The sequence below is a fragment of the Podarcis raffonei genome, chromosome 5 (assembly GCF_027172205.1).
Source record: "Podarcis raffonei isolate rPodRaf1 chromosome 5, rPodRaf1.pri, whole genome shotgun sequence".
Classification (NCBI taxonomy): Eukaryota; Metazoa; Chordata; class Lepidosauria; order Squamata; family Lacertidae; genus Podarcis; species Podarcis raffonei.
The window spans coordinates 56,108,109-56,127,732 of record NC_070606.1 but is presented as its reverse complement, the minus strand read 5'-3'; the positions used below and the strand labels follow the sequence as shown (position 1 = coordinate 56,127,732).

Genomic DNA, 19,624 nt, shown 5'->3' with positions numbered 1-19,624 from the left:
CTATTCTTGTGACCATTTTACAAAGTCTGGTGGACTCTCCTCTCCCCACTTCTCACTCATTGCCAATTCCTGCCCTATGATGGTGGGTCAGACAACTGGTTTGCCTTGATCAGAACTTAATGTTGCTTGCCCCTGCAAAAAACCTCTCTGCAGTTTAGGTTTTGATTGGCAGGTTTAGATTGCAAAATTACTAGCAGCACTGCTTTTTGCACGGGGTGTGTGTGAATGGCAGATGATTCCATTTTTAATCACAGAGCCAGCAAGCCAAGGATCAAAAGAATAAAAAGACCAAGGAGAGTAAGGCAGTTGAGGCATTCACTCTAACTTAATATCCCCCCCCCCTTCACATTCAGTGTAACAAGTTTTAACATATAATAGAATCAAACTCTTTGGCAAGCCCCAAAGAGGCAGATAGCCCCCACTCTAGTTACACTGTTATTCCTATTATTATATTCATTTATAATGAGAGAAAGGCTTCCCACAAAGATCTCAGCGCAGGTCCTTCAGACAGCCTGGGCCTAAGCCATATATCACTAGGTTGGATAGTTAGAAAACACATTGGTAAGATTTTCTCCAAGCACCTTCATTGCTCAGTTTGAGAAGAGCATCTCTGTATCCCTTGGAATGTTGCAGAAGGTTCAGGGGCACAATTCTTGGATCAGGTGCTGCTGTGCAAACAATGCAATATCTGGGGTTTTTTCTTTATGTGAACCCCCTAACAATGACTAAATAACAGTAATCAGGTGGCCCTCCATGGCACCCAGACGAGCCCCCTCTGAAATCGACATAAAATGTTCTGTTTACTGCACAGAAAGCAGACCACGTGTTATTTCTAGCCTCCTATTCAAATTCAAGCTGAAAACTCTTGTAGTAATTACAGCGGGATTTAGTGCTTCTTTTCCCTGCCCCTGCGAGGGAATGCCTGTCTCCAATTACTTCTGGAAGTGTTATGCTCTTGGAGCACTGGCATGATCTAGCCCTTTACACTGTGCAATGGATCGTCTTCTCTCAATTGCAATTTGCAGTGTTGCAGAAAACACCAATGAACAAAGTCCCCTCCCCCAACTAAGGGCAACACATATTAATAATATTTGCCGTCCTTCAGATAATCTGTCCAGGATAAAAGGCAGCATATAAAATGTAAAAGCAAGTAGAAATTAAGATTGCCCTTCTTATGAGTAGTCTATGAGTAAGCACCAAAGGGAATTAATGGACATTGAGAACTAGGTGCAGAGGCAGATTTAGGGGAGTGCAAATGGTTTGCCCACACTGGGTGCTGAGCTGAGAGGGTGCTGCAGGGGGCGCTGCAACAGTGACAAACAATGGAAAGCAACAGGCGGGGTGGTGGTGCTGAATTTTGGCATTGCACAGGGTGCCGCTGAAATTTTAAGTCCAAGCTCCACCACTGCTAGGTGCCTGGAAGTCTTCACTTTAACACAGAAAGACTGAGTTTCAGTGAAAACCTTGGGATCATTGTGGTCACTTCCCTTAAAGGCAAACATGAAACCCCAGGGGTTTCCTGCTGTAGAGAAGAATTACTGGAGATCCACAAATCTCTAAATTACCAGACAGCTTGGAAGCCTCTGAGCACATTCAGTAGCTGTGCAGACCTTTCATGGTCGTAAAATTTTACACGGAAGGAAAATTACTTTAGTTCATTAAACTCTCCTTGTGTTCCTGCCAACTTTAAATTGGAGAAATGCTTTGCATATATCTATGCACCGAGATAGATGGCTCTTTGTTTCTAACAAATTAGAGTGTAAATGCATTCAACTCCTTCTGAGGCATGATGAAGAACTTCAGAGACAACTAAGAAGTGTCAAGTCAAAGACAGTTAGTCTCATGTATCAAGGATATATGGTTATTAGGGGAAGAGATGTTTGATCACTTTGGATAGACTACTGAGATGCAGTCACTGCTGATCCCATGCATTGGAACCATCTCTGTTCTCAAAAATCCTGCTTTATCAGCACAGAGATTAACATAGCTCATCTACAGGGCTGGCCACATATTTACAAAGTATAATTAGTAAAGGGACTGCGGAAAGAATGACTCCAACTTCCAAGCAGGCAGTGTATGGGGGAAAACCTAATAAAAAATACCAAAGGGAAATGAATGTGGAAAACAAAACAGATTCTTCCAGCCCCTTTTCATCAGGGACAAAATGTACTGTTGTCTTCTTGCTGAAAGCATGTCTTTTTTATGTTATAAATATGGTAAACATACAAAAAGTTATATAAACATCATATTCCCCCCACTGACCTATAGTCCTCAGAGGGGTTTAACAATCAGTTGCTGTTTCCAGTGAACTTTGGGAGTTGTAGGTCTGTGAGGGAAACACACCTATTTAACAACACACAGTACTCTTAATAAACTACATTTCCCAGGATTCTTTGGGAGAAGCCATGACTGTTTAATGTGTTATGACACAGCTTTAAATGTATAAAGCAGATGACTTTTATTGTGTTTATTGTGACATAAACTTTTGTAGGCAGTCTTTTAGCTACTGAAATAAAAGGTACCTATAGGCATTTTTGAAAGAAATCATGAGGCTCTAAGATGTGTGTAGCTAAAAACCACTAAAGAAGAATTGTTGATTCAGGTTAGCAAACTGTGAAATGGCCCCAAACATTATTGACAGGCAGTATTAGCTTTCTTAGTAAATCACTCAAAATACCACTCTACCAGCACCGATAAACAGAATTCTTTGGCATTCTCACAGTGTAGTTTTGAATGCAGTCACAATTACTAAGTTATTGGGCAAGCCAGCTGAGAATTTAGATTACAAAGTCCCTTTCATCAACTCATGGAAGAGGCTCTACACAAAAGCTTGGTATTATTTATAATTATCAGACATAAGTCAGGGTGAGATAATCTTTCAGGAGATGCAGGGAATATTACTCAGTCTTCTTAAAGCTCACAGCAAAACACAGGGGAAATCTGGGTAAAATCCCAAGGTATTATGAACAAACACGGCAAGGAGGAAAACAGCTTGCAAGTATCCCAAAGCCCAGAATTTAGAATCTGAAAAAGACCTGCTACGTTATCTAATCATTTCCTCTGCTAGGCTCCAATTGTTCCCCATAGTATCTTTGCTAGGACTGCTAGATGGTCCTGCTTCAGGTAAACAGCCATTCCCACTAGAGAAGACATCTTGCTTGCTTAAAATAACAGAAGCCTGAGCTTTATCTCTATATAAGTCGGTTTAGAATAAATACGATCTCCAGTAGCTGGCGGTGATATGATTTAAGAGTCCTCTATCATGCATTATAGGACGCTGCAGCAAAAAAAGCCACCATCATTTATTTTTATTGATTCAGCAACCCACAGTGGATCATATCTTCCAGTCTTTCCTTTTGCTAAGATACCACCCTCAAAGCCTTGGGAAAATTTATCTCTCTCTCTTTTAAGGTTGTGGTTTCATTTTTCTTAAAGCTACAATGTGCATCATAGGTCCAAAGACAGGGCAGAAAACATAGCAGGGAGAAAGAGGAGGGGGAAGAGGAGGAAACCTTCTGCCATTTCTAGCTCGTAATTCCCCTTGGAATCGATCACAGATGAGTATGGGTAAAGTTTGGGTCTGGATTACCTCAGAGATACCACAGATCAGTGTGATACACAACTTAGGCAAAGGTAAAGGTACCCCTGCCCGTACGGGCCAGTCGTGACTGACTCTGGGGTTGCGTGCTCATCTCGCTTAAGAGGCCGGGAGCCAGCGCTGTCCGAAGACACTTCCGGGTCACGTGGCCAGCGTGACGAAGCTGCTCTGGCGAGCCAGCACCAGCGCAGCACACGGAAATGCCGTTTACCTTCCTGCTATAAAGCGGTACCTATTTATCTACTTGCACTTAGGGGTGCTTTCGAACTGCTAGGTGGGCAGGAGCTCGGACCGAAGGACGGGAGCTCACCCCACCGCGGGGATTCAAACTGCCAACCATACGATCGGCAAGTCCTAGGCACTGAGGTTTTACCCACAGCGCCAACTTAAAGAGCCCCAAATTGCCAGCTCTTTAAATGTGAGGGGGAAAGAGAGAGCCGATCTTTACATTGCAGAGACACTGACTTTAGAGTACAGATAATAGCTAATACATTAAAACCTTTTAATGGAAAGCAAGGCGTTGGAGGCCTTGTGGTGACAGCTGAATGTGATAAACTGCCAGGATAGATTGAAGACATTTGCATAGTCTTAGGAAGCAACTGGATCTCATAGAGTGAACGCCTTCATTTTGTAACTGGTAGCCTGATTTGCTGCTTACAAGTGGAAGGCCATGAACATTTTGCAGCTAGATCTATTTCAACATTGAAGAGAATGTAGTGGGGTATCTGGTTCTGCTAGGGCAAATACTTTTAGGTGCACTATGGAACTCCTCTGCCCTCTCCTCTCCCTGTGTGTCCCCTATGGTTTACCAAGACTACATCAACTTGTGCAATCCCAGAGTGCTCCTCCTCAGTCCTTCTTACTCTTGTGTCATGCTTAGTGTGTTGTCTGAGCATGGGCTTATGGTTAAGGTCTCTCCTTGTTAACTATAAACAAGGTTTGTTTTTGGCTACAGCTCCTGGTGAGCTTAACCATGAGCTTGGGTGCTGATGACACAAATTGTGGCTTATCTTGTCATGTCAACCAGACCCATATCCCTCTGTATTCAACTTGTTACACGAAGAGGTGTGCCATATGTGAGGGAGGGAGGGAGGGAAGGAAGGAAGAGTTTGCAGTATAATTCACAACTTGAGCACCATGAATGGCAAGTAGCCATGGGTTGCACAATGGGGCACTATCAAGCAACTGCAGTGAGTTGATTTTTTAAAAAAAAAATAGAGGAGGTGAGAATTCATAGATGCAATGGAGATATTTTTGATTGCCTATTCTTTTCCTTTTTCTGTATGAGTGCCACTAGTGCTTTGGCTTATTCAACTGAAGGCCAATTTAAAGAGAGTGAACACAGGGCTGATCCATCCATGAGGCGGATTGAGGCAGCTGCCTTGGCAGTATCCAAGGGGTGGTGCCTTGGATGGGGAATTTATCAGGTGGGAAGTACTATTTGAACAGGAAATGAATGTGAGGCAGCTTTTGATGCTGCATTGGCTGTTCTTGGAAGGCAACTTAGTATCCCGCTCATGGAAATTTATAGATTGCTGAGTTAGCTAGACGTATTCCAAAAAGCCACCCCACCAATTACAAAACAGCACAGAGCACATGGGGTGAGAAGAAAGGTTAACACTAGCAGGCAGTTCAGAAAGGTGGCCAGCATTAGCTCATTAGCAGTGCTGAACTTTGAGACGGAGAAGATGTATTGCTGTATATACAGGCCACATCCATACCATACATTTAAACCACTTTAAACAGTCACAGCTTCCCCCAAAGGATTCTGGGAGCTGTAGTTTGTTGAGGTTGCTAAAGTTCTTAGAGTGGTTTGACAATGAATTCCTCTTCACAGGGAACTTTGGTGTGAGGAGAATAGGGGCCTCCAAGCACCTCTCAACACCCTCGACAAACTACAGTCCCATTATGCTTTGGGGGAAGCCATGACTGTTTACAGTAATATAAAGCTTTAATTGTATGGTGCTGTGTTATCCTACTTGCTTGGGACACATCTCTACAGATACCATCAATCTACTTTTTCTACAGGGGGATGCAGGTGGCGCTGTGGTCTAAACCATTGAGCCTTGGGCTTGCCGATCGGAAGGTCAGCGGTTCGAATCCCCATGACGGGGTGAGCTCCTGTTGCTCGGTCCCACCTCCTGCCAACCTAGCAGTTCAAAAGCTCCTCCAAGTGCAAGTAGATAAATAGGTACTGCTCTGGTGGGAAGGTAAACGGCGTTTCCGTGTGCTGCTCTGGTTTCGCCAGAAGTGGCTTAGTCATGCTGGCCACATGACCTGGAAAGACTGTCTGTGGACAAATGTCGGCTCCCTCGGCCTGTAAAGTGAGATGAGTGCCGCAACCCCAGAGTCGTTCGTGACAGGACTTAACTGTCAGGAGTCCTTTACCTTTATCTTTACTTTTTCTACATTCAAAGAATAAACCCTTCTGGAACATATGATTAAATTTGGGGAATTGAGCTCAGCTGCAAGAAAAAGGGAAAACATTTCCCACTGTAACTCTGTCTTTCTATAGTATTGTGTGGGATGCATGTACAAATAGATTATTTCTTCCTTTGAGAATGCTTTTTCCTTAAATGGTGCTGTATCCAAGATATCAAGAAAAATTCAGAGTGACAGAAACTAACTGTGCTGTAATTCATCATCATTCACTAGGAAATGAAATTCGTCTTAATTACCTTCAAAAATAGCAAGAGCTTTCATTTAACAACAAGGGTAGGTAGGAGATACCATTATCAGAGGGAAAAGCATTTCTCACAGGCCAGTCAGGTCATGCTTCACTGGAGGCCGCTAGGCTTGGGCTAATTCAGACATAGCTATGATCCTTTGCACATACAGCAGGGAAAGTGAAAGACAAAGGCTCTCTACATGGAACCAATGCAGTGTTTTGGCAAAAACATTGGAGGGCACATCTATTAGCCATGAAGAGATCTTTGTCTAGTCAATATCTCTCAAACTTTCTACCTCAGAAGGCTACTAGGAGGAAAAAATGTGCAGTGAGAGAACCATGTATGCCACCATGTGCAAAAGGTAAGATCAAGATGAAAGGAAATAACTAATATCCTTTAACTTATTTGGAACAATCCAGAGAAAGAGAGATGTGCCCAAGACTGAATTATCATGGACAGGGGCAGACTTTTGAATTTTTGCACCCTGTGCAAGGCCAATATTTGATGCCCCCACAGGTCTCAGGGAGGTTCAGAGGATAAAATCACAATATAAAAACACAAAATACATAATCAAAATAAAAACAAGAACAACACAATAACCGCCCCCCCGCAAATAGAATTTAAAACACACATACACAATATTTGTAGTAAAACATAAAAATAAGCACCCATCAGGTATCGTCAATGAGTAAATTAAAAGATCAATTTAACTATCAAAACATTTTAGCCATTGGTTCCCCCCCACAATTGCAACCATTCATAGAAGCTATTTAATAGAATCATAGAATTGTAGAGTTGGAAGGGACTCTGAGGGTCATCTAGTCCAACCCCTTGCAATTCAGGAATCTTTGGCCCAATGTGAGGCTTGAACCCACGGCCCCGAGATTAAGAGTTTCATGCTCTTCCAGCTGAGCTATGAAAGGCAATTCATATTGCGATGGATTAATTTTGAGTCCATCTTCACATTCATCTCTTATACATGGATCTTTTCAGTTTTGCACCCCCTCAGCTTAGTGCCCTGTGTAGGAGAACCGCCTGCACCACCCTAAATCTGGTGCTGTCTTGGAGTAACTAGACATGGGGAGGACTGTGTTTAAGCCTTATTTAAATTAGTGGTGCTTTAGGACTCAGCTGTATGCACTCTGATTTAGACTTGTAAACAGCCACCTCTCTGGAATTCCTTTGAGGTGTCTAGGATACTGGTTTTTTTCCTTTATTTTATGCCACAAATAACTAACATTGGTATGTTTATGGGAAGGTGGGGGGGGATTGAAACTAGTTGTGTTTCTGAACTTATTTGAAAGGCTGTATTGATCTCAGTGATTTCAATGATATTAAAACCATAGCTGTCAACTTTTCCCTTTTCTTGCAAGGAATCCTATTTGGAATAAGGGAATTTCCCTTAAAAAAGGGGAAAAGTTGACAACTATGATTAAAACATGTGTAAATTTCTTTGGATTTCATCTCTCCAGCCTGGCCCCAAAAGTGAGATTGGAGCAAAGAGGCAGTTTCTGTTTCTTATAGTTCCTTGCTGGGTAACATCCCAAAATAGGGTCAAGGAGAGAGAAACTTTCTCCCCTTTGTTCAAAAATCTCTCTTTAATTCTATACCTCTGAGGTTTTCAAATGCACCACTCTCCAAATTTCCCCCACCGTTGAATAGGAAGTGGCTTGTTATGTGAGAATGTCCTCTGTTCAAGGCTGCAGTTTGGGCTTGTCTGCTCGGCCTGTGTGTGTGTGTGTAATTTATATGGGTGACGCGTTATACATTTTGTCTGCATTGTATGTATATATCACAAATGCCTCAGGCAGATCTTGCTGCTTGCCAGAACCCTACATGAGGTTGAGGTCCAAAGGGATGGTTTATCATCTCTCTCTCTTTCATCACGGTTTTCTATCACTCAGAGGTGGTAGGGCAGAATTATTATTTGATAACTACGGAGTACCTGAAAATCTACACTACTTCTGCTACAGGCAGGGTCATTACTCTAGGTTTGCTATACAGCAGTATAAATTGAACCTGAACACATAACAAGCTAAGTCGTGTGAGGCCTGACACTTGTAAGCTTTTGGATGATGGAAGATGTAACAGCAAAGGCCATTCCAGAATATTTTTTTTAGATGTCCCAAGTTGTGTGGGAAATGGAGTTCAGATCTAATAACTCACATTGAGTGCCAAGATGGAAAAATCTTGGATGTAGGTTGTTATGCTGATGTGTCTACTGCAGTGCTAGGGAACTTGTGGCCCTTCAGGGGTGGTTGGACTTCAACTCCCATCAACCGCAGTCAGCATAGCCAGTGGCCAGGTGTTATAGTCCAACAACATCAGGACAGTTAGGTATGTGATGGTTCGGTTCATCCTTGCAGCTTGAGAATCCAAACTATGCAAGAGGAAGGAAATATGCTAACAACTAGTGTTTGCAAAACTGGGTGTACCAACTAATTGGACAAGGTTTCTCAGATTTTGATTGTTAATTTATTTAAAAGCTTTTCTGATGTACTTAATATTTTAAAAAATATCTAAGCGATATACAAAAATGCAACACAAAGGCAATAAAAGTGTATACTAATAACAGATCCGACATAAACGCCAGTTAAACAGTATTATAAACACCCAATAAAACTAGATGTCAAAAAGATATTGTCGTTTCTGTTGGCGGTTCTGGATACTACTACAACTACTACTATTTATACCCCACCCATCTGGCTGGGTTTCCCCAGCCACTCTGGCTGGCTCACAGCATATATCAGAACATTCTAAAACATCAAACATTAAAAACTTCCTGATATAGGGCTGGAAATCTTCTTTATTCCCCCAAGTAATTTGGATATATTTGAGTCATATGAAGACTTGAATGGGTTATGGGTCTGCAGTTTAGGCTGTCATCCAATGCACATTTTCCTGGGAGTAAGTCCAACAGAACTCAGCAGGACTTATTTCTTAGTAAACAGACAGAAGCTTGCACTGTACTGTAAGTCAAATAAGCCCAGAGGAAAATGTAGGGAGGAGAAAAGCTAACACGGCTAACTTTGGTGTTTTATTTTATATCTCAAGATGTTTTGAAATTGAAACAAAATGTTTCTAGCTATGAGGATGCATTAAGCTAACAATTTCTCCTCATTGGCCTTCTCCCCGCTCCTTACTTGATCCTATAATACCCCAACTTTACTGGATAGATGCTAAGCTCTCCTTTTGGGTGGTTTCAGATGTGTTTTGTATCTATAAATATATGCAGAAGAGTAAAAGTAGGTTCTCTCTCTCCCCCCTCTTCTTCTCCTCTCAGGTGATTCTCATTCTTACAAAGCTGTATGACTTCAACTTGGGAAGTGTTACTGAAAGCTCGCTCTGGAGGTAAGCAGATTATATATCACATAGTATCTCCTGGGCAGATGTTTGCTGCATGAAATGTGAATGTTTGGGATGACAGAAGGAGAAAGAAAAGCTTTTCCCTTCCCCAAAGAAATGTGAGGAAGCCTGTGTTTGCATTTGTGTATGAACATCATGGGCAGGGGACTTTACATTGCAGAGAAGCTGCCTTGGGATCTAGGGGTTCTCCTGATGATAGAGCTTCCTTTAGTTTGCCTCCTTTGATCAGTCATGCGGTGAGACAGAGCTGTAGAACTGCCTTCCCAAACTGACATTGCTGCAGGTTATCTGGGTGGGGCAGAGGAGGGTGGTGCTGAGGTTGTGCGTACACTCGAGTGAAGCCAATTTGGTGCTTCCACTGGTCTGCCCACACAGCCTGGACCTCACTATGGATGTGTTCTTCTCCAGTCCCCTCCAGGTAAGATGCCAAGACTTTGGTGTTGGGAGGGCATCTCCACCATTCTGCAATACTAAACCAGCCACTGCTGCTTTCAATCAAAAAGTTTCACAAGTACACGTGCAAACTATGGTATGCCCTTTTAAGATAAGAGTTGGTAAATTTTACAGCCTGAGGACCACACAGCTCCAAGGATGAATTGGGTAGCGCAAGTGATGAGAATGAAGTTTGGATGAAATGATTCTATGGTCCATGTGCAGCCCACAGTTGGTAGTTTGTCTATGTCTGTTCTAAGAGGTACTGTAGTGGCTGCTGCTGTTGCTGTAGCTACTTCTACTATGTATGTTCAGGTTTCTTTTCTAAGGCTATGAAAAATGAAATAAGGCCAGATTTAAAATGTCAGTTACCTGGCAAAGGAATGTGTTCTCCTGTTAAGGCTTGCCTGGGTGTCCGAGAAAAGATGAATGGAGAATATATGGGTGATTCTTGAGATTGAACAATAGATCTGTATCCCATCTCCTACAACATTTCTTCACATCCTTCTCTTACCTAGTTAAGGGAAAGTCACTTTCAGGAACTGTTTCTGGAACATAACCAGAGAGAAAACGGCTTCCCTGACGGAACGTGTTAATGCATTAGGGGTTAATTGTTCCTAAGAGCTCTTGAAACTTTTCAATTTGCATGGTACCTCTAAAGCCTAATTGCACTGTACTGTGCTAATCCGCAGAGGTATAAATAACCCTGAGACTAATAGGAGGGAGCGCAGTCATTTCCACTTACTGCGTACTTTTCAGGGTATTTAAGCCTTGAAAAAAACTTTTTTCCTTGTACCTAACAAGTGCAAATGACACAGTGATTATAGTATAGGCATAATTGCTGCACAATCTGGCTCTGCATAAATAATGTAACGAGCCAACAGAAATCCTCTACTAATGCTGAGAAGTGGCTGCAGTGTTTGAGCAGTGTAAAGGGGGAAAAAATGACAGCAGTGCTGAACTTGGGGCCTTTCGGACAGAGAAAGGAGGGACAGAAAACATCAGATTCAAAATGCAATTCTCCCTTTTTTGTGTGTGTAGGTCTTAAAAGCTGTGCAAAAATATTTGCTGAAATTAAAGATCAGAACTTTGTGTTTCTAAAATTACCTGGGAATATTCTTCATAGTGAAAGTTGCTCAAATACTGGAAATGTTCAGATAGTGATGCTTGGAAATGTCCGACAAGAGTCATTTTGTCATGGTCAAGGCTTGGCTAGATAGCTCAGTCTTAACCTCAAGGTTGTGGGTTTGAGCCCCATGTTGGATAGGGGGTTGGACTAGATGACCCTAATGGTCCCTTTACACCCCACAAGTCTATGATCTGTTTGCAGAAGCAGCCCTTAGTAATTTTTGAAGATCAGAGTGTTTTTCATTAGAGAAACTGGAATGCAGGCAAGAGAACATCTCAGCTTTGAAATTGAGCAGAGCTTGAAAAGAATAGGACAATTCTCAGTAACAGGAGGTGAAAGGAGGTCAGTTAGCAAATCTAACCAGTCTGGATGATACTTTCATGGCAAATCATTCATAGAGAGAATACTGTGTATAGCCTGGGCAGCCATGTCTTATTTCATGTCACTGTGTAGCTACTGCAGACCCAGGAGCTGTTAGTGAGAATCCGCAGCTATGCATGTGGAGAGCACAGTTCCTAGGAACCATCTCCCCTGCAAATACATCCCTTGGGACATTTGGGAAGCAATGTGCAGAGACAAAATCAGCTGTTCCAATTTGCCTGAATGACTTGCAGGATGCAGGACACACAGACTGTCCAGTTGTGTAAGAATTCTTAACACTGATAGCTTCCAAACTGATTGACTGGGCAAAGTGGGAGTGTTCACTAGTCTGAAACTGCAATCGTTGGGTAACCACAGTAATAAAATGCATGCACTGGAGAGATGTGATAATTGATGTGAGGCCAGTGACGCCAGATGTAGTGCCTGCAGGGGCAGAGCATGGAGGGCTTCAGGGGAGGCTGCTAGCTGTACAGTTCTAACATCACAAACTTTCTTGGTGGGATGCTTGAGGAATTCGATTTCTGTGAAATCTGTTGTGAACTGGCTGCTAATGTGTGGATTTGAAAGTAATTGTGCTTAAAATAGGATGGAAGGGACTCATGAATGAAAACATGTGGAATTGACACAGATCAGATAAAGCATGAGCCATCTGTTGGGATACTGCCAGGGAGATAAAGTCCATCTGAGCCCCCAAGCTCGGTGCCGGACGATCCATCGACCTCCCGTAGTCAGGCAATATCAGCAATTCAGCGACACTAAGCCTCAGGCTTAGTGCACACTATAACAGCAGAATTCACACAGCAAAAAGTTGCACAAGCATGAGAGCAGGACATGCATATTTACAGTTTTATTCAGCGTTGGTCAGAACAAAGAAGGCATGACCGTCTGCTCTGACTGCTCAGGCAAGACAGCAGCCAAAAACGAAAGGAACTTACAACATAAACATCCTGTGAGACAGGAACTTACGCAGGCTGTTATACAAACATCCTGCTCCCTTTTAAGGTGGAACGGAAATATCCTAACATCCTCCCCCTTTCCGTGTAACCTGTAGTACCTGTGGTTCAACCCAATTGCAACCTTTGTGCGTAAACCTTAAGTTGTTCTCTGTTAACAACCTTAGACAACAGATCAGCAGGAATTTCATTTCCTGGCATGTAGGACACCTGAATGAGTCCTTTCTGAATACACTCTCTTGCACGATGTAGTTTAATCTGCAAGTACTTGGTCCTTTGCTTGCAACTCTCCGAGTTCAGCAAAGCCAAACAAGATCTATTGTCTTGATACACTTGTATAGGACATTTCACAGAAACCCCAATGTCCTTAAACAGTTGCATCAACCATTCACAATCCATGAGTGAAAATGACAGAGCATTGAGTTCTGCTTCACAGGAACTTAGGCTAACTGTCGTCTGCTTTTTGCACAACCAGTCAAACAGGCAGTGGTTGTACATGTAGCATACTCCAGAAGTGCTTGTACCATCCGTGGTGTCACTTCCAAAACTTGCATCTGCAAAGATTTCAAGACCTCCAGTCTTCTGACTGGTAAACCTCAGCCTGTAGCGCATAGTCCCTTTCAAATACCGGGCTATGCGCTTCAGAGCTTTCCAATCCTGAACAGTAGGATTGTTTGCATGTCTGCTAAGCAGGTTAGTGCTTACAGCAATGTCAGGTCTTGAACATCTAGCAATGAAATTCAACTTGCCTAGAATGCATCTGTACAGCGTTGTGTCAGAAAACGCTTCAGCAGTACTATCTACCTGGTAACCTGTCACCATCGGTGTGTCTGCTGGGTTTGCATCAACCAAATTCAACCTGGTTAATACATCAGTAATTTTCTGTGTTTGGTGTACCAGAAAATTACCTGCTTGGTCCCTCTCCACCTGCAGAGAAAGATAGTTGGATACCTCACCAAGATCCTTCATGTCAAAGTGCTCCTTCAGCTGAGCTAGGGTGCTTTGGTAGAAAGCCTGATTCTTCCAAAACATCAGAAGATCATCAACAAAACATAAACAATACAGTTTGTTTTGCCCCTCCTCCTTGACAAACACACACGGATCAGCTTTGCCCTGGTGAAAACCTAGAGAAAGCAACGTTTCAGTGAGTTTTGTGTTCCAACACCTGGCACTCTGCTTGAGACCATATAAGGATTTCCGCAGTTTACAGACCATTCCCTTCTGTATCTGCATCCCGTCAGGTGGAAGCATGTACAGCTCCTCCCCCAAAATCCCGTACAAAAAAGCTGTATTTATGTCATGATGGGAAACATGCAGTTTCTCCTCCGCAGCGATCTTGAGCATCAGCCGAATGCTCTCATATTTGACCGTGGGTGAGTAGGTCTCGTGGTAATCCTGCCCTGGTACCTGTGAAAAACCTCTGGCAACCAATCTGGCTTTGTGTCTGACAACCTTGCCATTCTGGTCTGTCTTGGCCTTGAAGACCCATTTGCTGCCAACCAGTCTCATCCCTGGGACTACCGGTACCAGCTCCCAAGTCTGGTTCCTGTTCAAGGAATCAACTTCAGCCTTCATGGCATTAAGCCAAGGCTCAGCATCTTTAGAGGTTAACTCCTGGACCTCTTTGAAGCTTGAAGGTTCCCACACCTTCTCTGAGCTACTAAGAACAGCAGTTGCCATCTTAGCAAACTCATCAGCAAATCTCTTTGGAGGTTTGCCTTTGGTCGCCCTTTCAGACCTGCGAACCAGACGCAAGTCTTCTGGACTCATCTCCTCCTTCTTAGGAGAATAGTGACCAATGGTGAACAGTGGTTCTTCCAGTTCATTGTCAGACTCATCAGATGGTCTGACTGAGGCCTTTGCGCTCTTGTAGTCTGCTGTGTCATCACTGTCACTGACAGCAGCAGCAGCGCCGCCCACTGAACTGGAATCCGAACTCTGATCATCATCATCATCATCATCCTCAGTTTCCTCAGCTTTCTCAGCATGATCTGCTTTCTTCACATCACCTTCATCCTCCTCTGGGTAACTCTGGAAAATTCCCACATTTCCCCCCCACTTAGGATTGTACTCAACACTCCTCGTGAACTTAATGGATTTAGAGTTAGTCATCCATACCCTGTATGCACCTTTTTCGTACCCCATGAACAAACCATGTGCCCCACGCTTCCCAAGCTTGTTGCTTTGTGGGGTGTGTACCCACATGTCAGAACCAAAGATTTTCAAGTGCTTGGTGTTAGGTTTCTTACCAAACATCTTCTCATAGGGAGTGCAGCCAATAGGTGATGACAGTCTCCTGTTAAAAGAATAAACAAAATTCGCCAGAGCCTCCCCCCAAAACTTCTCAGGGAGATTGGCATCATGCAACAAGGTTTTTATCCCTTGCAGCAACGTTTGATTTGCTCTCTCCGCAAGCCCATTCATCCATGGCGACCTAGGCGTTGACAAGTCATGCTGGATTCCCTTCTCAGTCAGGAAAGCTTCAAACTGCTGAGAAGTGAATTCCCCGCCTCGATCAGTAAACAGACAACCAATACGTTTACCGTGAGCATTCTCCAACCAAGCACAGAATGCCTTGAACCTAGGAAATGCTTGCGATTTCTGCTCGAGCATAAACACATGAATGTACCTGGAAAAAGAATCAATTAGAACCATGAAGTACCTTGCTCTACCCAAAGAGGGCGCTAGAGGACCTACCAGGTCTGCGTGAACTAGCTGGTAGGGTTTGGAAGCCTGCCTGCTAGACTCCTTGCCTTTTGGAGCAACCTTCACCTTGTTCTCTGCACAAGATACACATTTCATGTGAAACTTACAAGGTTTGATGTCCAAACCTTCAACCAACTCAGGCATCTTGGCTAGCGCTTGCCAAGAGAGGTGACAAAATCTGCGATGTGCATCATGAATGCATCCTGCATGAAGAACCTTGTTAGTTTGTGCAACACAACAAGTATCAGCATTAGATACAGCAACATCATCATAAGTTAGACTGAACAAACCATCCACCAACTTTGCATGCCACATGTCCTCTTTGCCTTTTCTGATGACACAGACAGTCCTCTTGAAAGAAACCTCAAAACCACGCCCAGTCAGCTGTGGTACACTAATCAAATTGTCCGCAGCTCCTGGAACAAAAAGTACATTACTAATGGTAGTATGCAGACTTTCAAGCTTCACAGTCCCAACTCCTGTAGCTTGCAAAGTCCTTCCATCAGCCAGCTGGACCTCTCCATCTTGAGGTGTGAAGGAGATAAACAGATGGCGGTCTTTGGTGAGATGGTGCGTGGCCGCAGAGTCAATAACAAACCTGGCCTTGGCCTTGTTTCCCACCGGCGTGGGCTTTTGCAGCTTGCCTTTAGCCTTTGGTGAAGCTGTGCCAGCAAACATAGCCTTGTTTTCCACTGGCGAGGGCTTTTGCAACTTGCCCCCCTGCTCCTGGCCACCTGCAAGCATCTTGCTCTGTTTACATCTGGTCTTCTGGCCTCTGCAAAGGCTCTGACCTTGGTTCTCACGAGAAACAGAGCTCTCAGCTGCCGACTCCTTGGCTCCCCCTGGAGGCTGGAATGCTGCCTGGGATGACGTGGCAGTCTTCTCCCCCTGCAGCTTGCAACCGGTGCCCTCAGCATCCCTGCATTCACTAGCATTCTGGGAAACAGCCAGGACCTCCGATGCATTCAAACACTGGGCTGGGATTATTGGCTGGTGGGCCTTTTTCAAAGCATCCCACATGTCACGTGCCGTGAGATTTCCAGCAAGCATCTTTATTTCCTCCAGAGAGACGGATAAGACTATAATATCCACGGCCTTCAAATTCTGGCCCTGCCATTTCTCTGTCCGAGGAACTGGAGTGGCTTGAGATACAGTATGCCAGACTCCAAACTGACGCAGCAAACTCTCACACCATTTTGCCCAGGTCTGATAGTTGTGCCGATTTAACTTTGGGCACTCAGTGGCCTCTGAAGCTTGGAAAAACTCCATTCCAGCTTTTTACGTGAGCCGTTATGCCTCCAAAGACTTCTTATCTCGGCAGCTCATAAATCACGATGCCTCTGGCTCGGCTCCCAGGCCAATTAGTTTTGCCGGACATCAAAGACTTCTTCCGCGGCAGAAAAGCCTCTGCTTTCACTTTCCCAGCACATACTTTTCAGCAGTCTGTCGCTGTCTTACTCCTGCAAGTGCCGTGAATCTGGGCCCGAAACCTGTTGTTGGGATACTGCCAGGGAGATAAAGTCCATCTGAGCCCCCAAGCTCGGTGCCGGACGATCCATCGACCTCCCGTAGTCAGGCAATATCAGCAATTCAGCGACACTAAGCCTCAGGCTTAGTGCACACTATAACAGCAGAATTCACACAGCAAAAAGTTGCACAAGCATGAGAGCAGGACATGCATATTTACAGTTTTATTCAGCGTTGGTCAGAACAAAGAAGGCATGACCGTCTGCTCTGACTGCTCAGGCAAGACAGCAGCCAAAAACGAAAGGAACTTACAACATAAACATCCTGTGAGACAGGAACTTACGCAGGCTGTTATACAAACATCCTGCTCCCTTTTAAGGTGGAACGGAAATATCCTAACACCATCCACCTATAGCTACTTGTGATAGACAATTCAGTGCATTACGTGTGACAAACTGCTGGTAGCAATTGGCAATACCATATTTAATAGGGATTCTATAAAATAAGGGGGATGTTCTTAATACTGTAACTTTGAATAAATCTAGTTCGTAAAATTTTATAACCAACTCTCTGGAGCACAGACCTTTTGTTGTTGTTACACTCCCATTACCTTATTTTTGCATTTTCGCTGCTGAATTTTTCTCCGTCTTCAGCCATTCACACGTGATTGCATGAATAAAGTACTGTGGAAACAAGCAGTCTGCAAATAATACTTCTGCAGTGATTGCTGCAATTGTAGGGACAATATACTTTCTGCTGCACTCACAGAAATTAGGGCAAATTCTGTACTTTCTTTGCTTGCATGACACTTTCACATATTTCTTTGCTCGCATGATCACATATACAGAGATGTGGTGTTATGATGGCTAAGATAACCAGCACTCTCTTCCATGTATCATTTTGCGATCAGAATTCTGCTTTCCCAAAGCCCTGTGTTGGACAGTGTAATCTTCTGGTTTGGCTCTCCCTGCTGTGTGTGTGCCAGCAGCTAAAGTAGCATCGAGGGATGCAACAAGAAAGTCTAGATTAACAAATTATGATACATACATGCCAATAAAGGGGGAAATCTCCCTTTCTGAATATTTGCCAAAACATAATTAAAAAACAACAAGTGGTATTAGGCCATCCTTTTTCTTTACTATGTAGAATATGTTGCAAATGCAGAGAATATGGTTTATTGAGCATGAAAAGCTATACTCTGCCTTTCTATTAAAAAAATGCGGCTAAGGACATCAAAATCCACAATAAAAAACTAATCCACATAAGAAATAAGCCATAACACAATAAAAATAGCTACAAATAAGATAAAAGCATATAAAAATGTCATCCAATTAAAAACATCATTAAATTAAAAACAAAGATTAAAACATAGAGAAGAAACCTATCATTTCAGTAGGCAAAGCAGCTGTTTAAATGAAAAGGATTTTGCTTGCTGGTGGAAAACCATCTAGAAGGGACTAAAAGCCTTTCTTAGAAGGGAGTTCCAAAGCCTGGAGGCAGCCACTGAGAAGGTCATTTTTCGGCTTTCCATCAAGACAAGACAGGTGTTGGCAGAAAAGGGAGAACGACCTGTCAGCACCTGGTCAGGCTTGCATGGAAGGAAGCGGTCCTTTAGGTAACCTGGTCCCAAGCTATTAACTCTTGCAAAATGCTGCATCAAGGTTCTATTCTGACATTATTGCCATTGGTTCTTACAGCTGGAAAACAACAGTTGTGTTGTTATTACTTCCACAGGGTGGATAAATTGCTCAGTCCTCCTTCTCTTTTTCTTTTTCAGTGATTTAGTGAGGGGCTGACCAGAGTCCAGTCACTGCAGTCTCAACAACTGACACTGCGCTAGTACTGGGCTTGGGTCCTGTCACTCTCCTGAGAGGGAGAGCTTTTATCAAACACCAGCCTTGGAGCCACAATGTACTTTCACAGGAATGGACTTGCTGACAGGACTGGGCCCAGGGTGTGTGTTAGGGTCGCCATTTGTACCAGAAAATTCTGGTAATGTCTGGGAGGTGGGGGCAAAATTGGCGCCTGGGGGGATTTTTAATTAAATAGTAAATGTCTGGGATTTCATCTGCTCCCCATCAGAAGCTGAAGCGCTGTGCATTAGTGTTGTTGCCTCCTAGACGGCGATTTCGGAAGCCTGCTTACTTCTTGAAATATAGCAACCCTAGTGTGTTTGTGAGTGTGTGTGAGTGAGTGAGTGAGAGAGAGAGAGAGAGAGACAGACAGCCAGACAGACAGACAGAGAGTAGTCACTGGCACTGAGTACCAGCATCTATGTTTTTGCTGCCCATTGTAGCCATTTGTGCTGGCACCCACAACACTTTTTTCTCTTTTATTAATATATGACTACATGCACCTTATATTTTTTAAAAATAAAAAGCATTGCCTGGGCCATGACATATTCTGCCAGAAGGAGGTAGCCAACATGGTGCCATCCAGATGTGAATTTTAGCCCCCATCATTCCCAGTCAACATGGCTGATGATCATGGAAGATGGGGTAGGAATTGTGGTCCACAGCACCTGGAGGCGCCATGTTGGCTTCTTTGTCTTAGACCAACAGTGTTTAGAAGATTTTCTCCAATCCTCTTAGAGGCTAGAACAGGACTGGAAATGTCCCAAAGTATTCTCCAATCTTTCCTGACTTTACAGTAGTTTCTGTATCCAAAGTTCAGACAGAGGTATCCGATGGACCTCTGGGTACAATAGAGAAACTTTAAAGAAATAGGAAGCTGTGCAGAAGTATAAAAGAGAACCTAATTCCAGCACCAGACTACACAGGCAGATACATTAATAAAGATCAGGGGACCAGTTAAATCAAAAATAATTAAAAACTGCATTTGAACTATTTTGCTAACAACTTATATAACAACTTGTTTTATGGGGGGGGATAGGCAACATGCCTGTTTAAATTCTCTGGGTCAT

At 43.4% G+C, this 19,624-nt stretch overlaps 1 protein-coding gene across 1 annotated transcript in view; it reads left to right on the top strand.

Moving 5' to 3' along the window:
* The window catches only part of SORCS3 (sortilin related VPS10 domain containing receptor 3), a 431,276-nt gene that overhangs the window by 133,372 nt on the left and 278,280 nt on the right, over positions 1-19,624 (top strand). Inside the window, exon 2 of the mRNA XM_053389270.1 lies at positions 9,551-9,618. Coding sequence (XP_053245245.1) covers positions 9,551-9,618 — 68 coding nt within the window. The remainder of the gene's footprint in view (positions 1-9,550; positions 9,619-19,624) is intronic.